Here is a 19408-nt window from a genome sequence, read left to right on the forward strand (position 1 = left end):
GGACTTACTGAGAAGCATCCTGTTTTAGTTAATGCTGGTGATGATGATGGAGTCTGTTTCCTGAGTGTGTACTTATAGAGAGGCCTCAAGATCTTTTGCTTCAGGAGAAAATTACCTTCCTTATTGGCTGCTACTCTTCACCCTCTTTCTATAATATTTAGCAGCATAATTGAGTACATGTCTATTAGTCCTTTTCAAAGCTTGGAGCCTGGGGCAGTTGCCCTAGTTTGCTGGATCTCAGGGGAAGCTCCTCATAAACTATTTATATAACCCAAAACATGGAGGTTTGAAATGAGAGCATTTTGTTTTGTTCTGTTTTTTGGTTCAGAGATGATAGATGTTCACAAAGTTTGATGAGAATATGTGGGAGAAAAAATTAATAGCCCTGACAGATACTCTATATTTGTATCTCTAGAGAAAGCTGTGTATGTGACCAGCAAGTTCATTAGCATATATGTTGTGGATAATAGTGATTAATCTGATTGAAGACATTTTTATTTTCTCCCCTTAACATGATTTTTCAAACATGCCCCCTTGTCCCCAGGAAATAGGTATGAATTTACTATTTTTTAATTGCAGTTATTAAGAGGATATTGGTAGTAACACAATAATCTGTTCTCTTTTTATGTCAATTCTCAGCTGGTTTGGAGCTACAGTAAATTTAGGATTTAAGTGTGGATAAGCATATTTAATTAATATAAGTAATTATTTCTAAGGTATTCTGAGGTGTTGAGCTGCCACCTGGATATTTTTTTCATCTAACCAGAAAAACATAATTTAATTCAAAACTTAAATGGGCTGTTACATATCAGGTTGATAACACGGATTATTCATTTTCACATACTTTATTTGAATTCAGAAAAATCTTTATTAGATGGAGTCAGGGAGAAAAGATGCACAGAGCCAGACCAGAAGACAAATTAGGAAGGAACAGGAGGAGAGTTTGCCTTTTTTGTGGCCAAGAAGAGCAACAGGGATGAGAAACATCGCAGGAAGAACTGGTCCAAGGCTTTAACTGGAATGCTGGTTGAAGGTATTTGTTTCCGAGTGACAGAGAAAACATTGGGAGCTTTCTGGGAACTGCTGGGGATGGAGTCAGCAGTTGCTAGCCAGTATCCTTCAGATCCAACAAAATGTCACTGAAGAGCTTCCCCACCCGCACCTCCTCTGCCTTAGAAAAGCTTAGCTTTGTATCTATCTACTTATTTATTTATTTATCATAGAAAAGCATTTTATTTTAAATACAGTAGTGTGTACATGTCAATCCCAAACTTCCAGTCTTTCCCTCCTTCCACACTCTTCCCTGCTGGTAACCATAAGTTCATTCTCTAAGTCTGTGAGTCTGTTTCTGTTTTGTAAATAAGTTCATTTGTATCATTTTTTTTTAAGATTCTGCATATAAGCAATATCATATGATATTTGTCTTTCTCTGTCTGACTTACTTTACTTCATATGATAATCTCCAGGTCCATCCATGTTGCTGCAAATGGCATTATTCCATTCTTTTTAATGTCTGAGTAATATTCCATTGTATATATGTGAAAAGCTTAGCTTTGATTAGAGGGGATGGTATCTCAATTAGGAACTGTTCTGTGAAGCACAACAAAGAATGTGAACAGAAAACAAAAGAGGACAGTACCTACTGATCTTGGTTTGGCATGCTAGTTTTTAAGTTGTAATTACTTGAAACAATAAAAACACCAGAGAGTGTATATATGTCCATGCCACTCTCTCACTTCCAGATGTAAAATAGATAGCTAGTGGGAAGCAGCCGCATAGCACAGGGAGATTAGCTCCGTGCTTTGTGTCCACCTAGAGGGGTGGGATAGGGAGGGTGGGAGGAGAGGCAAGAGGGAGGAGATATAGGGATATATGTATATGTATAGCTGACTCGCTTTGTTATACAGCAGAAACTAACACACCATTGTAAAGCAATTATATTCCAATAAACATGTTTAAAAAATTATTAAATAAAATGACACTAAAATTTGAAAAAAAAACCACCAGAGAAACTTAATTTAAAATGTATCAAGAATACACATGCAAATATGCCATATGAGAAATGTGGTTCCTGAAACAGATATGGCACATAATAGGTTTGTTCATTCACCTAATAACTAGATATTTAGCATTTATTGCTCTGCTAATAAGCTGGACATGCAGAGGTGTATATAGGAATTTCTACTAGTGAGCCGGTCAGAATTCCCCTTTGTGGCCTACCTCTGCAGAATTTTACCATGGGCAGTATAATTAGGTCTGAATTAGCAACTTGGAGGCAGTCTTTCAGCCCTTCCCAGCCCTGCTGGGAAGAATAGTAAGTAATGAGAGAGTAGTGATACCTCTCCCCCCTCATCCCACCCAGATGGGGACCCAGGCCCAGTGTAACAGGACTGTACTCTTCCAGGCTTCTAGGCCAGCCATGTGGCCCAAAGGACCATGCCTACCTGGTCTATAGGAGGTGATGAAACCTGGCCTAGGTAGGAGGAAGCCACATGGGTCAGAATGCTGTCAGTCTACATGTGCAAGGTCTGAAAGGTACAGTTACACCCAAGTGCAACTGGACATCTGGGTTGCACTTGGGTGCTGACCTGGGCAAAACCCAGATCTACAAGTGAAGATGCCAGAACACAGTCAGAATGTGGTTCATAATGTAGTGGATCTGTATAATCCTTTGCAGCTCTAACACTGTATGTTTCTGATGTAACCCCCCATTAGTAGGTCTTTAGGGATGACACATGTCTTTATGAAGCAGAAACAAATAGCAGACAAGCAAAATCAAATTAAAATTTAGTCTGTTGTCCTTCAAATGCCATTTCATTCTGAAATCCCTCCATGGGCTATGGTCCATTTAGGCCAGTCTCTTGCAGGGGCTAAATCTCCCATACAGTGAAATGACAACTGATGTTCAAGATAGGATGTATTTTCAAAGCATACTTGTATTTAGCACCTTCTAGCTGTTAGACACTTTGCTAAGAGTTGGTCTAATAAAGATATATAAACTAGAATCCCTACTAATCATTTTAGTAGAAGAGACAAATAAAATGTCAAAGGGGTGCTATCCTGGAAACAGACTAGATGCCCTAGAGCTCGGGGGAGAGACTGGTGAATCAGCCCGACACAGCAGCAGAGAGCTCAGGGAGGAAGGCTGCTGGAGCCATCTTGAGGGATTAGTTGTAGTTCCTTAGGCAGACAGGGTCTCAGAAGAAGAACAACAACAACAAAAAATGCAATAGCATATGAGAAACTGCTCTAAAGTGAGAATGTTTACCATGTAAATTGGAAAAGCTCAGTAACTGAGTTAGAGAACTAGATTTGAATTAACTAGATTAATAGAATTAGGTTTGAATTAACTAGATCTTATAATAATACCATCACAAAGCTGAACTAAAACTTTATGGGCTATTTTTACCTGGGAGGGGGTGTTTCACTTGTACTTTGTGCTTAGTTTATCAAAACAGGATATTTAAGAATGGCATGGTGATGACAGTGCTGACAGTTATTTTTTAAAAGTCCTTATTTTTTTTGTAAAAGATACATATATAGATTTTTATTTCTTTGGGAATGTTTAGGATTTGTATTTGCTTCGGAATGTCAGAGGTTTTGCAGAACACACCTGTGTTAATAAAGCCTCAGAAGAACAAGTGCTATTGTATAGCTACTCTGAAACTCCCTAATTCCAAACCCTCCTCTTTGCCACTGAAATAATTTTTTAGGCAGATTTATTGAGGTATAATTTACACATAGTAAAATTCACCAGTTTTAGGTGTATGGGTCGAGTTTTGACAAATGTAAACAGTTGTGTAGCCATCACCACAATCAATATATGGAACTTGTCACCTGAAAACATTCTCTGATGCTTCTCTGTAGTCAATCCCCTCCCCCAACCCCATGTTCTGGCAGTTTCTGATCTGTTTTCTGTCTCTGTAGTTTGCTTTTTCATGAATATCATATAAATGGAGTCATGCAGCATTTTTAGCCTTGTGTGTCTGGATTCTTTCACGTAGCATATGCTTTGCAGATTATCCATGTTCTTGCATGTATCCGTAGTTCATTCATTTTTATTGCTGAGTGGTTTTCCATTGTTTGGAAATTCTATAATTGGTGTGTACATCTAAATGCCCATAGGCATGTGGGTGTTTCCAGCTTTTGGCTGCTATGGATAAAACTACTGTGAACATTTGTGTACAGGTCTGTGATGTCATTTATTTGGCATAAGTATCTACTAGTATGGTGAGTATATGTTTAACTTTATATGAAACTCCAAACCATTTTCCACGGTGGCTGCTCCATTGTGTATCAGAGTTCTAGATGTTCTACATCTTTGCCAGCATTCAGTGTTGTCAGCTGTTGACATTGTTGTATAATCTTAGTCATTTTAGTAGATGTGTCTTGATATCTTATTGTGGTTTTCATTTTCATTTCCCTAATGACTAATGATATTGAGCATCTTTCCATGTGCTCGCATAACACTCATACCTCTGTAGTGAACTTTCTCTTCAAATCTATTGCTCATTTTTTAATGGGTTGTTTTCCTCATTATTAGTAAAAGTTTTAATATATATATAATTGAATATTTATCAGATATATATTTTACAAATAATTTCTCCCTGTCTGAAGTTTATCTTTTTGGTTTCTTAAATCATTTTTTAAAGAGTTTTTAATTTTGATGAGGCCAAATTTATTAATTTTATTTTGTTTTATGGTTCATGCTTTTTGTGTTCTACCTAAGAAATCTTTGCCTAATCTTTGTCACAAAAATTTTCTCCTAGAAGTTTTAAAGGCTTTATATTAAGATCTGTGATCCATTTGTGTGTGTGTATATGGATGCCTTATTGTTCCAGTACCATTTATTGAAAAGACAGGTCTTTCTGCATTGGATCACTTTGACATCTTTGTTGAAAATCAACTGACCATATATGTAAGGATCTATTTCTGGACTCCCTATCGTGTCTATGGATGTATATGACTGTCTATGTGCTAAACCAAATCATGTTGATTACTGCAGCTTTGCAGTAAGGCTTGAAATCAAGTATTGTGAGACTTCCAACTTTTTTCTTTTGTAAATTCGTTTTAGCTATTTTAAGCCCTTTGTTTTATGTATAAATTGTAGAATCAGATTGTCAAATTTTACCCACAAAGAAATTCCTGCTGGATTTAGAGTGGAATTACTTTAATTCCGTATATTAAATTATGAGGAATTGACATCTTAACAATATTGGATCTTCCAGTATTTAATTTTTCTTATCAATGTTGTATAGTTTTCTGCATACAAATCTTACACATATTTTTTTAGATTCATCCATAAGAATTTTGTTTTTGATAATATTGAACAATTTAAAATTTGATTTTCAAATTTTTATTCGTAGTACATAAAAAATGAAGTTGACTTTTGTATTAAATAATAGTTTTAAACTTTTTATTAAAATCAACATATATACACTACCGAATGTAAAATAGTTGGCTGGTGGGAAGCAGCAGCATAACACAGGGAGATTGGCTCAGTGCTTTGTGATGACCTAGAGGGGTGGGATAGGGAGGGTGGGAGGGAGGCTCAAGAGGGAGGGGATATGGGGACATGTGTATGCATATGGCTGGTTTGCTTTGTTGTGCAACAGAAACTAACACAGTATTGTGAAGCAATTATACTCCAATAAAGATCTATTAAAAATATATATAAATATGGAAAGAAATAATTGTTTTAAACTGTAATTTGGGTGAGTTTTCTTAGAAGCAGCTGTCATGCTATAGAGGAAAAATATTTTTACTAAAGTGTATAATAGTTGTAATACCACTGAAAAATATGTTTTACTCTAATCCATAATTAATTAGAACTAGTGTTCTGTTAGAATCTAAGAGTGGTAATAATATTAGAGAAAGTCACTTCTCTGAGCTGTCAATTCTTCCCCTGTAGAGGGAACAATTTTTTTTCTCTCCAGGATTTTGTGAGATTAAATGAGATTAAATGCAAAATAGTGTGGCTTTTGGTGCATAGTCAGTGCTCAATAAAAGTCAGTTTCCTTCACTTTCCTTACCTGGCTAAATGCTGTGTTAGTTTCCTAGGTCTGTTGTAACAAATTACCACAAACTTGGTGGCTTAAAACAACAGAAATTTATTCTCTGTGGAGGGCAAAAGTCTGAAAGCAAGGTGTCCTCAGGGTTGTTCCTTTCAGAGTCTGTGTCGGAGAATCTGCTCCATGCCTCTCTCCAGGCTTCTGGGGATTGCACAGCCCTTGGAGCTCCTGAGCTTGTAGCTGCATCACTCCGATGACTGTGTTCTCAAGTGGACTTCCCCTCTGTGTCTCTGTGTCCCAAATTTTCCTCTCCTTACTCTTATAAGGATGCCAGTCATTAAACTCAGGGCTCACCCTGAATCCAAAGATCTTTAACTTACTTACATCGGCAAAGACCCAATTTCCAAATAAGGTCACATTCACAGCCACTGTGGGTTAGGACTTGAACAGTGCAGGGCTGGGAAAAAAAAAAAAAAGAAAATAGAAAAGACACAACTGGGACATATGATGGGTTCATATTTGTAGATAATCTGACATGTACATGGATTACTTCATCCCCTCTTTTCCATTCTACATTTTAAAAATCTTTATTGTTTGATAGATTTATGTAGGTAAAAACAATAATCAGTTTTGAGATAAATGGGTTTTTACCAATTATATATCATATTATAATCTTTTAACTTGGAGGGTGGGTGAATTATCTGGGTCTGCTTGTTGATTTTAGCTTTTTATTAGGCATTTTTTTTATTGGAGTAAAATTGCATTACAATGTTGTGTTAGTTTCTGCTGTAAAATGAAGTGAATCAGCTATATATATATACCGATATCACCTCCCTCTTGAACCTCCCTCCTCCCTTCCCCCTCCCCCCACCTAGGTCATCACAGAGCACCAAGCTGAGCTCCCTGTGCTATACAGCAGGTTCACACTAGCTATCTATTTTACACATGGTAGTGTATTTATGTCAAACCTAAAGGCATGTTGTTTTAAAAGAACATGTAATAAATAAATAAATAAAAGTAAATAAATAAAAAATAGAAGTTACTCTCAGTGTGTGTGTGTTTTCTCTCATGAAGGAAGCACGTCCAAATGAAGAGCACAAAGGAGAGAAATGCCATTTCTATGGCAACAGTGCTATTATTCCTGTGCTTCAGTAGTAATTTCTGTAGCACATTGGATCACTGTAGTTGGCACCTCCAAAGGACTCAAAGTGAGGAAATAACATATTAATATCTGTTATATCACTTTGGTAAAATTTCTGGAAAAGTTTAAAAAATATTTTAATCACATTAATGGTGTATTTCAAATTGTAATAGTAAAGTTCTGATTCATTAAACCTTTCTGTTAATTCTTCAAATAATATTTTTTTTTACTATTATTACTAACAATTGATATTTACCACATAGCTTCAGTTATGTGCCGGGCACTGTATTACTACTTTAATATGTTTTAATATGTTATTTCTGTTCCTTATATCACACTTGAGTTAGAAGTATCATTAGTTCTATTTACAGATAAGGAGGCCAAAGCTCAAGGAGTCAAGAAACTTTATTCATTTATCCCTTCAACAATATTTATTAAGTCAGCCACTACACTAGATGTCAAACATACAGCAATGAATAAGAAAGAGCTAGAAACTGACCAGAATTCAAACTGGGCCAGAATTCAAATCCATGTCTGTGTACTCTAACATCTACATTCTTCCTGATAAATACCTGCTGCTGAATCTACTCTGCTTGCCAGGCTGTTTTTTGGGGGTTTTTTTGTTTTGTTTTGTTTTGTGTGTGTGTGTGTGTGTGTGTGTGTGTGTGTGTACACACTATATAAATAGCATATGCTGTGTATATATAAATGTTATTTATATGTTAAATAATGTTATAAATGTTAATTCCTTGTAATGAATTCTTTGAAATGAATTGCTGTTTTGTGTTACATGTAACATGTCCTTTTCCCTGCCAGAAAATTTGCTTTTGAATATATACGACATTTGCATAAAAGCCACTGGTAGTAACAGGTAGTGTTTGTATTAAATTTTTTTTATTAAAGTAAACTTTTTTATGTCAGATGCTATTTGCATAATGTTTTCTAAGTGACAGATATTGTCATTCTTAATTTAAAGTTAAGAAACTGGGCTTAGGAATGTTAAGGTACTTACTGTACCTGGCCTGGCCCCTCTCTTGCCTAAGGCATATCTCTCCCCCTTACCTTCTTTGTCATCTCTTCCTCTCCAGTATTCTCACTCAGGTACCACTTCTGAATCTTCTATCTTTCACCACTCCTGGTGGCTTCCTTCTGCATTTTAACTTATTCCTGTATCTCCCATCTAAAAACAAATAAAGACTCTCCCTTTGCCCTTCTATTCCCCTCTAGCAGGCACTCTTCCTCTGCAACCAAACAATTTGAAAACATTCTCTACATTTGCTGTCATTACTTTCTCCTCTCCTATTTATTCCTCACCATTTTAGTCTTGCTTCTCCATTTCTACTCTAAGTGCCTTACCCAAAGGCTTTGCCACTCTGATGTTACAAATGATACCTCATTGCCCATGTGTTTAATTTATTTCTAATATGATTGAATATGGTTTTTATCCGTTTCTCATATATGTGTTTACATTGCCTGCTCAAGACTTTTGCTTACTTTCTTGTTATGGATGCCCTATTTCTTTTAAATTATCACGTATTTAATGGGGAAAATAGATTCTTTAACCACTTTTGACCAACATCAGGCAGAACTAAGAAGTTAAAACAACACCACTGGTAAAGGTCAAGAGTGTATGTGTGGATAAAAACATTGGGCAACCAAACTATGAAGTATATCATGCAAATAAGCAGCTATCATTTTACCAGAACTTTATTTCTCAGAAACATGAAGCTTTCTTCCTCCTTCCCAGAAATCATTTCCCAATAGTAAAACCCATTTATGAAGTAAATATGTAATCCATGTATGGCAGTGTTTGCTGCTGCAGTATTTGATCTAGAGCTCTCTGGAGACTACCTGTTTGTCTGATAGTATTGTGTTGGAATGGTGCATCTTGTAGGCTTCCAGCAAGTTGATCTCATGAAAAGTACTATGCCTCCTTTTGCTGGCCTCTTTTTCTTCTTCTGTAATTCACGTATCATTTACCTTGATAAGTAGAGGCATTACATGTTCTGCCTCGTGCTATACTGTAGATCTCTTTTATCTCTGTGATGTGGCAAAGTACCATCATAACCAAGACTGTCCTGCAATTTGGAAGCTTCCAATGAATGGGGCATTGTTCCAAGCAATTTTATAGATTCATCAAATCTTATACTGAGCATGTGTTGTTTTGTGTCTCAGAATAATATCTGATTTGATTTCTCTGGATTATGCAAGTGTTTATAAATCCTGCTCTGTTGAATATATGTGCTTCTTGTTCTGTATCAACCATTACAAACTATATTCTAAATAACTGATGTGGTTCAAAAGTTCAATTTTCTGTGGATGCAATTGGTTTTACAGATGACTGCAATTTCATTAAAGGATGCAAATAATTTATCTGCAGTTTGTTTCTATTATAGCTATTTAACACATTTCCATAGGAATAGTATACCGATCTGGAGCATTTTTGTAATAAGTTGATTATATTCTAAAAGCTTTCTGGGCAACTATTAATTTTTGTAGGAATGACTTATCAACTCACTTAAGTGAGTAAATAAAATGGCCACAGCTTTTAAAATACAGATATTTGAAAGGCAGACACAAACAAAGAGTTAAATTTCAGTTATTTTGCATAGTGTTTTTGCCTAACTAAAGTACAAGAGAGAGCAAAATAATGTCTCCTTGGAGGAAAACCTATACATTGTAAATGCACTCTCAACTTCTTAGTATTCTCTCTGAAACTTTTACAATACAAAAAGGGCCCGTTTTTTTCCCCTCAAAGGTATCATTAAGAACTCAAGTTACTTGCTATCTTACTTCAATTCAATGGGCTGAGGTTCTTAAAAGGAGTTCACTATTCCACATCTCATAATAAGAAATTATTCATTCAATTAAATCATAAGCATATAAAGCAAATAGCAGAAAGTGTATGACTTAAAATCATAGCGTGGAAAATCACAGTTAAGACCAATATTCTATCTCATAAGTTACTTCACTGTGTCTCTGACAGTGAATAAAATATAGAAATTCTGTGCTAAAGATAGTTCGAATGAAGATCCCACAGGATAGAGATGGAGATTAAAAAAGGAAGAAGAAAGATCCTCTCTGACCCTTTCTATAACCTACTCAGGACACTTCATGCAAAAGCAACCTGTTTCACCAGCCCTGATGTGGATCAGTCTACCAGTTTAGAAGCAGGTTCATGATAACTTTGAGAATTAATGTGACTGACACCAGAAAAAGAAACAACTCCCTCTGCTTGCTCATGTCAACCACCTTGCATTACCCCTAGTTGGATAGAAAAGAACAAACAAATAAACAAACACCAAAATCCCCCACGTATTCTCTTTGATTCCTACTTCAATTTACTCGACAGCCATTTACTGGGCGCCTTCTACATACTAGCTAGGGAATTCCAAAGCTTCTAGTTAATTGATAATTAATGAGTATTTATCATGTCTCATTAGTAAAGATCTAAATGTCACTTAAGTAAAGAAAGGACTTTCTAACAGTAACATCTTCAGTTTCATGAATGATTCTTGATAGTAAAATTAATAAAATAAGCTCCTTTTTGTTCTTCTTTCCTTAAGACTTGTAGTAATCAAGATAAGGTAGACTTTGCTGGATTTCTGTTGGGTTCTGCTTATTGTTGGCACTCAGAACTGAGAGGCAGCTCCATGCCATGATTTGAATTAACATTGTAATTATAATGTAATTATAGGCTTCTGACATAAAAAGAAGTGAAGTACTGATACATGCTTCAAGGTAGATGAGCCTTGAGAACGTTATGCTAAGTGAATGAAGCCAGACACAAAATGTTACACATTGTATGATTCTATTTAAATGAAATATCCAGAATATGAAAGTCCATAGAGACAAAACATGGATTGGTGGTTGCCAGAGGCTAGGAGGAGGGGGAATGTAGAACAACTACTTAATGTGTACAGGCTTTCCTTTCAAAGCAATGAAACTGTTTTGGAACTGGATAGAGGTGGTGGTTGCACCACATTGTGACTGTACTAATTGCCATTGAATCATTCTGTTAAAAATGGTTAATTTTATGCTATATGAATTTTACCCCAATAGAAAAGATTGTAAATTTAAAAAAATTTTTTTTGAAAAGTCAAAATAAAAGCACATTGACTATTTGTATACTTTTACTATATTGATTACATTCTATAGATGAAACAGTAGTTTATACTATATAATATCTGGCAGGCATTTTTATTTGATAAATGTCAGCAATAAGACTCTTTGAGAAACTGTGCAATCACTGATTTTTTTTCCCCAGGAATCACCATCATACTATTTAAGATTTTCACCTAGAATTTTTCCTATCTGTCTGTGTTATCTCACTGTATAATTGCCCACCTTGAATTTTAAATCCTACGAGGAAACTCTCTATTCATTTCTACTTAAGTTATTACTGTGATGTCGGAAACTTGCACTTGCAGTAGCTCCCAAGGTAGAATCAGTTTTGCAAATCCATCTACATGCTGGTTTTCCTCATACACATCATTAATGAAGGTGTCAACTAGAAAGGTCACTAACAGCCATGCCTGCAGCACCCCACTGATCATCTCACCTCACTGATTAGAATGTGATATATTGCCTTTAATAATTGCCTTATCCTTGTTAACTAATTCTCAGTTCTTGTTGGGGGCCTTATGGTCAATATAATTAAAATTATTTTTTCTCTTTTTTTTTTTGTGCTACGTGGGCCTCTCACCGTTGTGGCCTCTCCCGTTGCAAAGCACAGGCTCCGGACGCGCAGGCTCAGCGGCCATGGCTCACGGGCCCAGCCGCTCCGCGGCATGTGGGATCCTCCCGGACCGGGGCACGAACCCGCGTCCCCTGCATCGGCAGGCAGACTCTCAACCACTGCGCCACCAGGGAAGCCCTATTTTTTCTCTTTTTATGGTAGTGAGATGCTATTGCCATACTGGCAGTACATGGGTATCAAACTTTCTTTGCTACTGTTGGACACTATCACTGGCAGCACTTCTGTTTAATTATTGTGGTAGCTAACGACAATGGTTTCTGAAATAACAGAGAGCTGAATTTTCATTGCTGGATCACCCTGTACTGGTTCTTCCTTTCTCTGGCTGTAATCTGTAGACCGTTTCAGCGCTCATTAGTACCTTTTAAGGCCTGAGGAAATAACAAGGGCAAATTCAACTTGTGTTCATTTTGTCTGGCTAGCAGCCTGTTTTCAGTCTAAAAACGCTTTGAGGATGAGGGTGATGATTATTGGTGGTGAATTAGAAGAATATATGGTTTATCCATCCCTGTGAGCTAGCTCCCCCTAACATCAACACTGAAAGTTACAGATAGAACCTAAAGTTGGCAGAATGCCTGGTGTGATCCTCTCCCCCATGTTTCTCACCAGGGGTGGGCACTGCTGGAGATCTGGGGGGGAGAGCCATTTGTCTTCCAGAATTATTCCATACTCTAAAGGACTTAGAGCACCCTGGACCTGGTGTTCTAAATGTCACTAGTTGCCAGGAGAGCCCAAAGTACCCCACACCTTTGTGGGTGCCTCCAAGTGGTACTCATCCACACCTTGTCACTTATGAGCAAACTGAGGCCCAGAGAGGTTTGGTGTCTTGCATAAAGGTACATGTCCAGTAAGTGGCAAAATTGGTGCTAGAATCAAAATGCCCACTTCCCTTATCCAGTTTTCCTGCTAAGGAACTCTCTCATGCTATAAAATGACTATTTCACATGCTCTCCCTACTTCTCAATCCTTTGACACTTCCTACCTTCATCTCACCATTAACTGGGGCCCTTGCTTCTTAATTCACCCTGAAAATAGAAGATAGAGGAGAACTGGCTCATCTTCACACCCTCAGATCTGCCCACCTGCCTGTCTTTACACCTGTATGTTCTGCCCGCCTTCCCATCACAAGCTTTTGCTTGTAAGACTCAATTCCTCCCTTATGCTCAAGGACTGTACTCCTTGAGTTATCCCTGTTGTCTCTTGCTTCCTCAGTTTTTCTCTCCTACTGGATTATTCTCAACATATATACTCAGTTACCTTTCATAGGAAAAGAAATGCTCTCATGGCCTCTTCATCTACTATGGTGTTTCTTGCTTCCCTGAAATAATTCTTCCCTAAGAGAACTGGCAGTAATTGCTCTCCCCACCTCCTCTGGCCCAATGGACTCAATAAGCTCCTCAGACTAAGCTTTCTTTACCCACCACACCCTCAAAGTCACTCTTGTTACCAATGACCTTCACCTTGCCACACCCAGCCATGAATTCTCAGCCCTCTTCCAAACCTCCCAGCAGGACTGAGCACAGTGACCACACCGTTCTTCAGGAAACAGTTTCTTCATTTGGCTTCTTAGATGTGATTTTCTTTATTTTTCTCCCACCTTTCTTACTTTTTGTTAGGCCCCTTCACTGGTTCCACCTCCTCGGCTCAGCCTATAGTTACTGGGCTTATCAAGGGCCCAGTCTTCAGCTCTTCTATTTTTAACAAAGCAACCAGAGAAGTGTTTAAAAAATAAACCAAATGTCTTCCCTTGTTTAAAAGCCCTATGTGGCTTCCCATAACACCTAGAATGAAATCCAAACCCTTTACTTAGACTGCAAGGCCTTGCATATCTAACCCCTTCTAGATTACTCCCTTATTCCACCCTAACCACTGATCTCCTTGCTCTTCTTTGATACTCCTAATTTACTTCTGCCTTAGGACCTTTGCATTCCTTCTTCTGAAATGCTGTTCCTTCTTCTGAAATGCTCTCTGCCCAGACCTTCTGAGAGTTCCTCTCCCTCATCACCCAGGTTTCTCCTCAAATATCATCTACTTGGAAAGAACTTCCCTGACTATTTTATCTAAAGTAGAATCCTCTCCTCTTTCATTGCTCTCTATTCCTTTATGGTACTTTATTCTTATTCATAGAATGTATCTCTACTAGACATTATATATAGTTTATTTACTGTTATTGAGAGGTAATATGGTAGACTGATTAAATATTATACATAGATTCTGGATCCCAAACTCCTAGATGCAGACACTAACTCTGTGACCTGGACAACTTCCTTAACCTGTCTTTTCCTCTGAGTCCTAACCTTTAAAATGGAGATATTGTTTAGTACTTACATATTTTTATAAAGATAAAATGAGTTAAAATGCATGCTTAACAAAAATGAGTCACCTAGTGCTACGTAAATGATAGGTATTATCATTGTAATTTTTTATTATTGTTTGAAACTTCCATTGGAAAATAAGCTTCAAGAGGACAACTACTTTGTCATTCTTGTGTACCACTATTTTTCTAACTCCTGAAGCAGTGACAGTACCTGGTGCATTGTTAGCTCTCAATATCTGGTTATTGAATGAACAAATGAATAACTTGCAGCTAATTGGACTTAGGTCTCAGCATACTCTCAAATCAGATTTGTATGATCTGAAAACAAGGTAGCTTTGAGAATGGCCTATAGCAAAGGATGGTCTTTCCAGAGCTATAAGTGACTTAGAATACTTGTAAAATTAAACACCCACATCTGCCTAGCTATCAGTTAAGGTTTTGTGACCTTCCATTTAGGCTGGTTTCCATTTACATGGGCACCATAGGGAGAACAAGAAGGTATAAAATGTTTGAGGTGAACTAGGAGACAGAAGAGTGAGTGATATGTTAAAAATATGAGCTTTGCGGGGCTTCCCTGGTGGCGCAGTGGTTGAGTCTGCCTGCCGATGCAGGGGACACGGGTTCGTGCCCCGGTCCAGGAAGATCCCACATGCCGCGGAGCGGCTGGGCCCGTGAGCCATGGCTGATGAGCCTGCGCGTCCGGAGCCTGTGCTCCACAACGGGAGAGGCCACAACAGTGAGAGGCCCGCGTACTGCCAAAAAAAAAAAAAAAAAAAAAAAGTGTGAGCTTTGCTCATTCAAGGAAGAAGGTAGAAGAAAAATAAATGAATGACAGAATAAGAATAGGGTTCTAATGTTTAGCTTTACCTATTTGCTCCTATATTATTTTAAATGTTCTCGGGCAATCTGTCCCTTAATATTTTCTATTTAGAGTTGTATTTTTCTTTCTATCTAGTTGACCAAATTCCTCTGGGTCCAGTAAGCTACCCTCAAGATGAAGACAGGGCCTCCTAGAATTTGAGCTGTTAAATGCCTGTGCTTTTTAGAGTATCAAGTAAAGTTATTAAAATACAACTAAATCTAATTTGGAAAATGTTCCTTTAAGAGAAATACTCCCAGATTTTCATTGATGAGACGTTACATATGGAGTCCAGGAATCTGTAGTCCACTCAGAAATGTGTGCTGAATTTGTTCATTTGTATCTTGGTAGACTGAAATAACTCAGTGCATCTTAGGCACTATCAAAACTATAGCAGATTTACCTTGCCTATGCACTAGTACCCTTGTGGCCAACTATAAATGAATGTAATGAGCATAATGCATTTAATCTGACCCCCTCACCTGTTCTTCATGGCATCTCAAAGGATACTGATCACTAACCTATTCTCTGAACTTCCTGTAGGACTTAAACCCATTCATTTGGTTGGCTGCCAAGTTTTTTAGACCTCACAAAACTATGGAAAGTTATAGTGCAATTTGAAACTTCCACATGTGCCTTTACAGCACTTAGCTACAACCTGAAATAATGTTTAGAATGTTTTTCAAAAGGAGAAAGCATTTTTTTTTTTTTTTTTTTTTTTGCGGTATGCGGGCCTCTCACTGTTGTGGCCTCTCCCATTGTGGAGCACAGGCTCCAAACACACAGGCTCAGCGGCCATGGCTCACAGGCCTAGCCGCTCCGCGGCATGTGGGATCTTCCCGGACCAGGGCACGAACCCGTGTCCCCTGCATTGGCAGGCGGACTCTCAACCACTGCACCACCAGGGAAGCCCGGAGAAAGCATTTAATAATGTCTACTCACCTTTCTTTGGAGATTTTGCTAAATCACTTTTTAAAAATTAATTAACATGAATCACTGAGAATAGTTGGATAACATGGAAAAGTTTTTGCATTTTTCATAAAACTTAAACAGATTTTTTAGTTATTGTACACTTAGTGAAAAAAGAGCAAACCCTGTTTTAGTTTCTTGTATTAATGAAGACACTTTCAGACCAGACACTTAAGAATTATTATGTAGTGAGGTTCTGACAGTAGAAGCCTTGCCATATGGGCACATAAACTCCTATAGCTTATGGAATATCAATGAGATTGTTTTCTCTCAGTTACTGTTTTGGAGACCAAGTGATGGCAGTTGGCAGTTTTTGAACAGAGAATATCTTTGTTTCTGTTTTACTCTAACTGCCCATCTGTTGCTTTAACTTTATGCAATTATTTCTGACAGAATGAAGCTTAAAATACTTGTTCCAGTATATTTATGTAAATTTGTTCTTAATATTATTCATTTCTAAATTCTTGATAATATGGGCTAGAAGGAAAGTTATTAAACATTGAAGTTATTAAACAACTGAATCAGTTCAACTGATAAAAGTTGCCTTCTATATGTTTCTGATGTTCCATTGATGCCATTAACTTCTCTGTGCTACCCTCCCTCAATTCTACAAAAGCTACCCTCATCACAGGTTGTATTGCCCTTCTGGTGGCAAAGGTAAAGGTCTCACTTTGCCATTTTGCTTTTCTTCAAATTATTTGGTACACTGGATGTTAGTGGATAGCCTATTTTTCCTTAAAACCTTCTCAGACCTCTGCTTCCATGGCAACATCATAATCTAGTCATATCTTCCTCTTCTTACTTCCTAGCCCCCCAACACTGTACAGCTTCCTACCGAAGAATACTGGGCCCTTCACGTTTCATCCACTCCTCAGCCAGATACTCAGCAAAGCTTCTTCTTCCAGGTATCATCTGCAGGTTATAAGCACAACTTTTTATCAAAAACTTGCTTGTCTTTTACTGCTCCCCATTGTACAGACCTACCTTACATCCCGTTCATTGCATCTTGACAGTTTAAAATAAACATGAAGGTAACATCATTATTTATTTGTGTTTCTTTCTGAAGTTTTTTCTGATCCTTTGTTCAAATATTCCCTTAAAAACTCAAAACCTAGGATTTACTTAGATTTAGACTATCACTATCCTTACTCTAAGTGTAAAAAGTAGTTTAGTTTTGTTCTTTCAGTGCTTTTTCAGGATAACCTAAATTCATAGATAATTTAAATATTTATTTTGATTATCTCATGCCTCCATATTCTGATGTGAATTTCTACTCATTTTATTTTTTTAGTTGCAAGGAGTATTGAAAATTAAAGAAGTTTCATGGACTTCAGTTGGAAAGAAATCATGTTTTTTTTCATTAAATTCTTTTAATATTTCTTTTTAAAATGTGATTTTCATATAATTTTTAAATGATTAACTTTCCAGTCCAGAAATATTTGATGAATGAGTTTAAATTAGTTTATTTCTCCTATACAAAATAGATTAGGAAATTCTACTTTGATCATTTGGACATATATTAATAACATGGAACATTGGTCATTCAGGCCTATTAAAAGTGCAGCGTGTTTGGAGGTGCCCACAGCATGCTTACGTGCCTGAAATGAAAACTCTACTTCCAACACTTATAGGATAACCAACTTTTCTGGTTTGCCTGAGACTGAGGGAGTTGCCAGCATGCTAAGCTATCAGTTTTAAAATGAAGACAGTCCCAGATAAACTGGGGTGATTTGGCTACTGCAAGTACTAGTTAAATTGCTCTCAGTGTGGAACAATTGGCAACTTTACCAGATTAAAAGCATGTTAAGGGTTTGTTTCTTGAATCACTTACACTTAAATCTATGCATATAAATATTAGCCATGCAGTTAACCCAAACCTATTTATTCTAATTATACAAAGATAATCTTACTCTCTAGATATGATTTAGTTTTACCTTACGTATTTTAATATAAAAACTGAGTTAAATTAAAAGCCACACCTTCCCTGTGTCAGCTTATTAATAACAATGGAACTTTGTCTATTTTTTTCATTCAAATAATCTGTATTTATTAAGCAGATACTGTTTGCCTCACATAAATACATAAAAATTAAAGCTATAATTATGAACAAGGTTATCATCCAGCACTTAATAGATTTTGTTAGTAATTTTGGGCCCCATTCTAGGTTTTCTAAATGCCCAAACATTTATTTAATTGCCTTCTGGTTGGTATCTCACTGTCCATGAGATCCCCTGTTCTTTTATTCCCTGGAGTTTAAGTATGTGACAAATGTTCCACCAAATTAAGTCACCTCTGGGTGTTAATTTCTTCTGCTTGTGTTGCTGGTTGCTCATCAATTGTATAAGCCCCCAATCTTTTTGAGAGAAGTATTTGTGTACAGTGGCTGAACAATGCTCCAAGATTAAGCCCATAATAGGAAGCTAGTAGAGCACAGTGCCACTGTGGGTCAAGGCAGAAACAGACCACACACTTCTCCTTCAAGTTTAACCTGAGAATCGGCTGTATGCTAACTCTGGTTGTGTTAGTTGGGTCATCTCAAAGGGACCCTAAATGATTCATCTTTGAGGAGGTGACAGATTCTCCTGTATGCCTGGCTGCATCTCAGAGTACTAGTTGAGCAACATAAGACTCTTCCTGCATAAAGGAAATACAGCCTGTAAAATGGTGCCTGACATACAGTAGGTGTTCAGTAAAATTTTGTCCAATAGGTCCTGCCCTGTTGTAATTAGCATCTCAAATGGGAAGCAGGAGTTCATTCCCCTGAACTCATATAATGTATTTCATGATTCAGCACTGAATTAAATATTATTTCTGAATTATTTACTTTGTATTTTTTCTAGTTCCTCTAACTGGACTTTAAAAATTTTTAAAGGCTAAGAATATAACTTACATTTCCTTTGTCTCTCTGAATGACATAGGTCAATGACAAGACTCTTGAAAAAGTATATTGGATTTTTAGTGACATCAGTGAATGCAAAACACTGATACATTTTGGCCGATAAACTAATTGAATCCCTAAACATGACATGAGTGTGGAAAGGAGAATAGGTGAATTAATGTAATTTTAAATTAATTTTTCTCTTCATCTCAAGGGGTCCTTGTAAATGAAGTGCCGTTAGAGTAAGATTTTAGAGTGGTGATTGATGTTGTAGGGTAAGAATTTGATGGATATAAGTGATTATATTACCTAGAATATGCTTGTGTTGGTAGTTCTCGTCTATTTTATTTGGACACGGCAGCAATATGTCAACAATACGAAAACATACACTTCACTCTAATCTGGAGCACAATCCATGTTACCTTCTATGGACTTTAACATAGGAGGAAATTACCTTGTGATTTTTCTAATGATGTT

The 19408-nt window shown here is 37.0% G+C and overlaps 1 protein-coding gene across 4 annotated transcripts in view; it reads left to right on the plus strand.

Annotated features, from left to right (window-relative positions):
• Nucleotides 1–19408, plus strand: part of PDGFD (platelet derived growth factor D) — a 246223-nt gene that overhangs the window by 104859 nt on the left and 121956 nt on the right. For 2 of the 4 annotated variants that reach the window (XM_032641705.1, XM_032641706.1), the window contains exon 2: nt 16863–16958. The exons of the other annotated variants lie outside the window; for them this stretch is intronic. In XM_032641705.1, the coding sequence (XP_032497596.1) occupies nt 16863–16958 (96 nt within the window). The remainder of the gene's footprint in view (nt 1–16862; nt 16959–19408) is intronic. 4 annotated transcript variants of the gene reach the window in all.

Source organism: Phocoena sinus, chromosome 8 (genome assembly GCF_008692025.1).
Source record: "Phocoena sinus isolate mPhoSin1 chromosome 8, mPhoSin1.pri, whole genome shotgun sequence".
NCBI lineage: Eukaryota > Metazoa > Chordata > Mammalia > Artiodactyla > Phocoenidae > Phocoena > Phocoena sinus.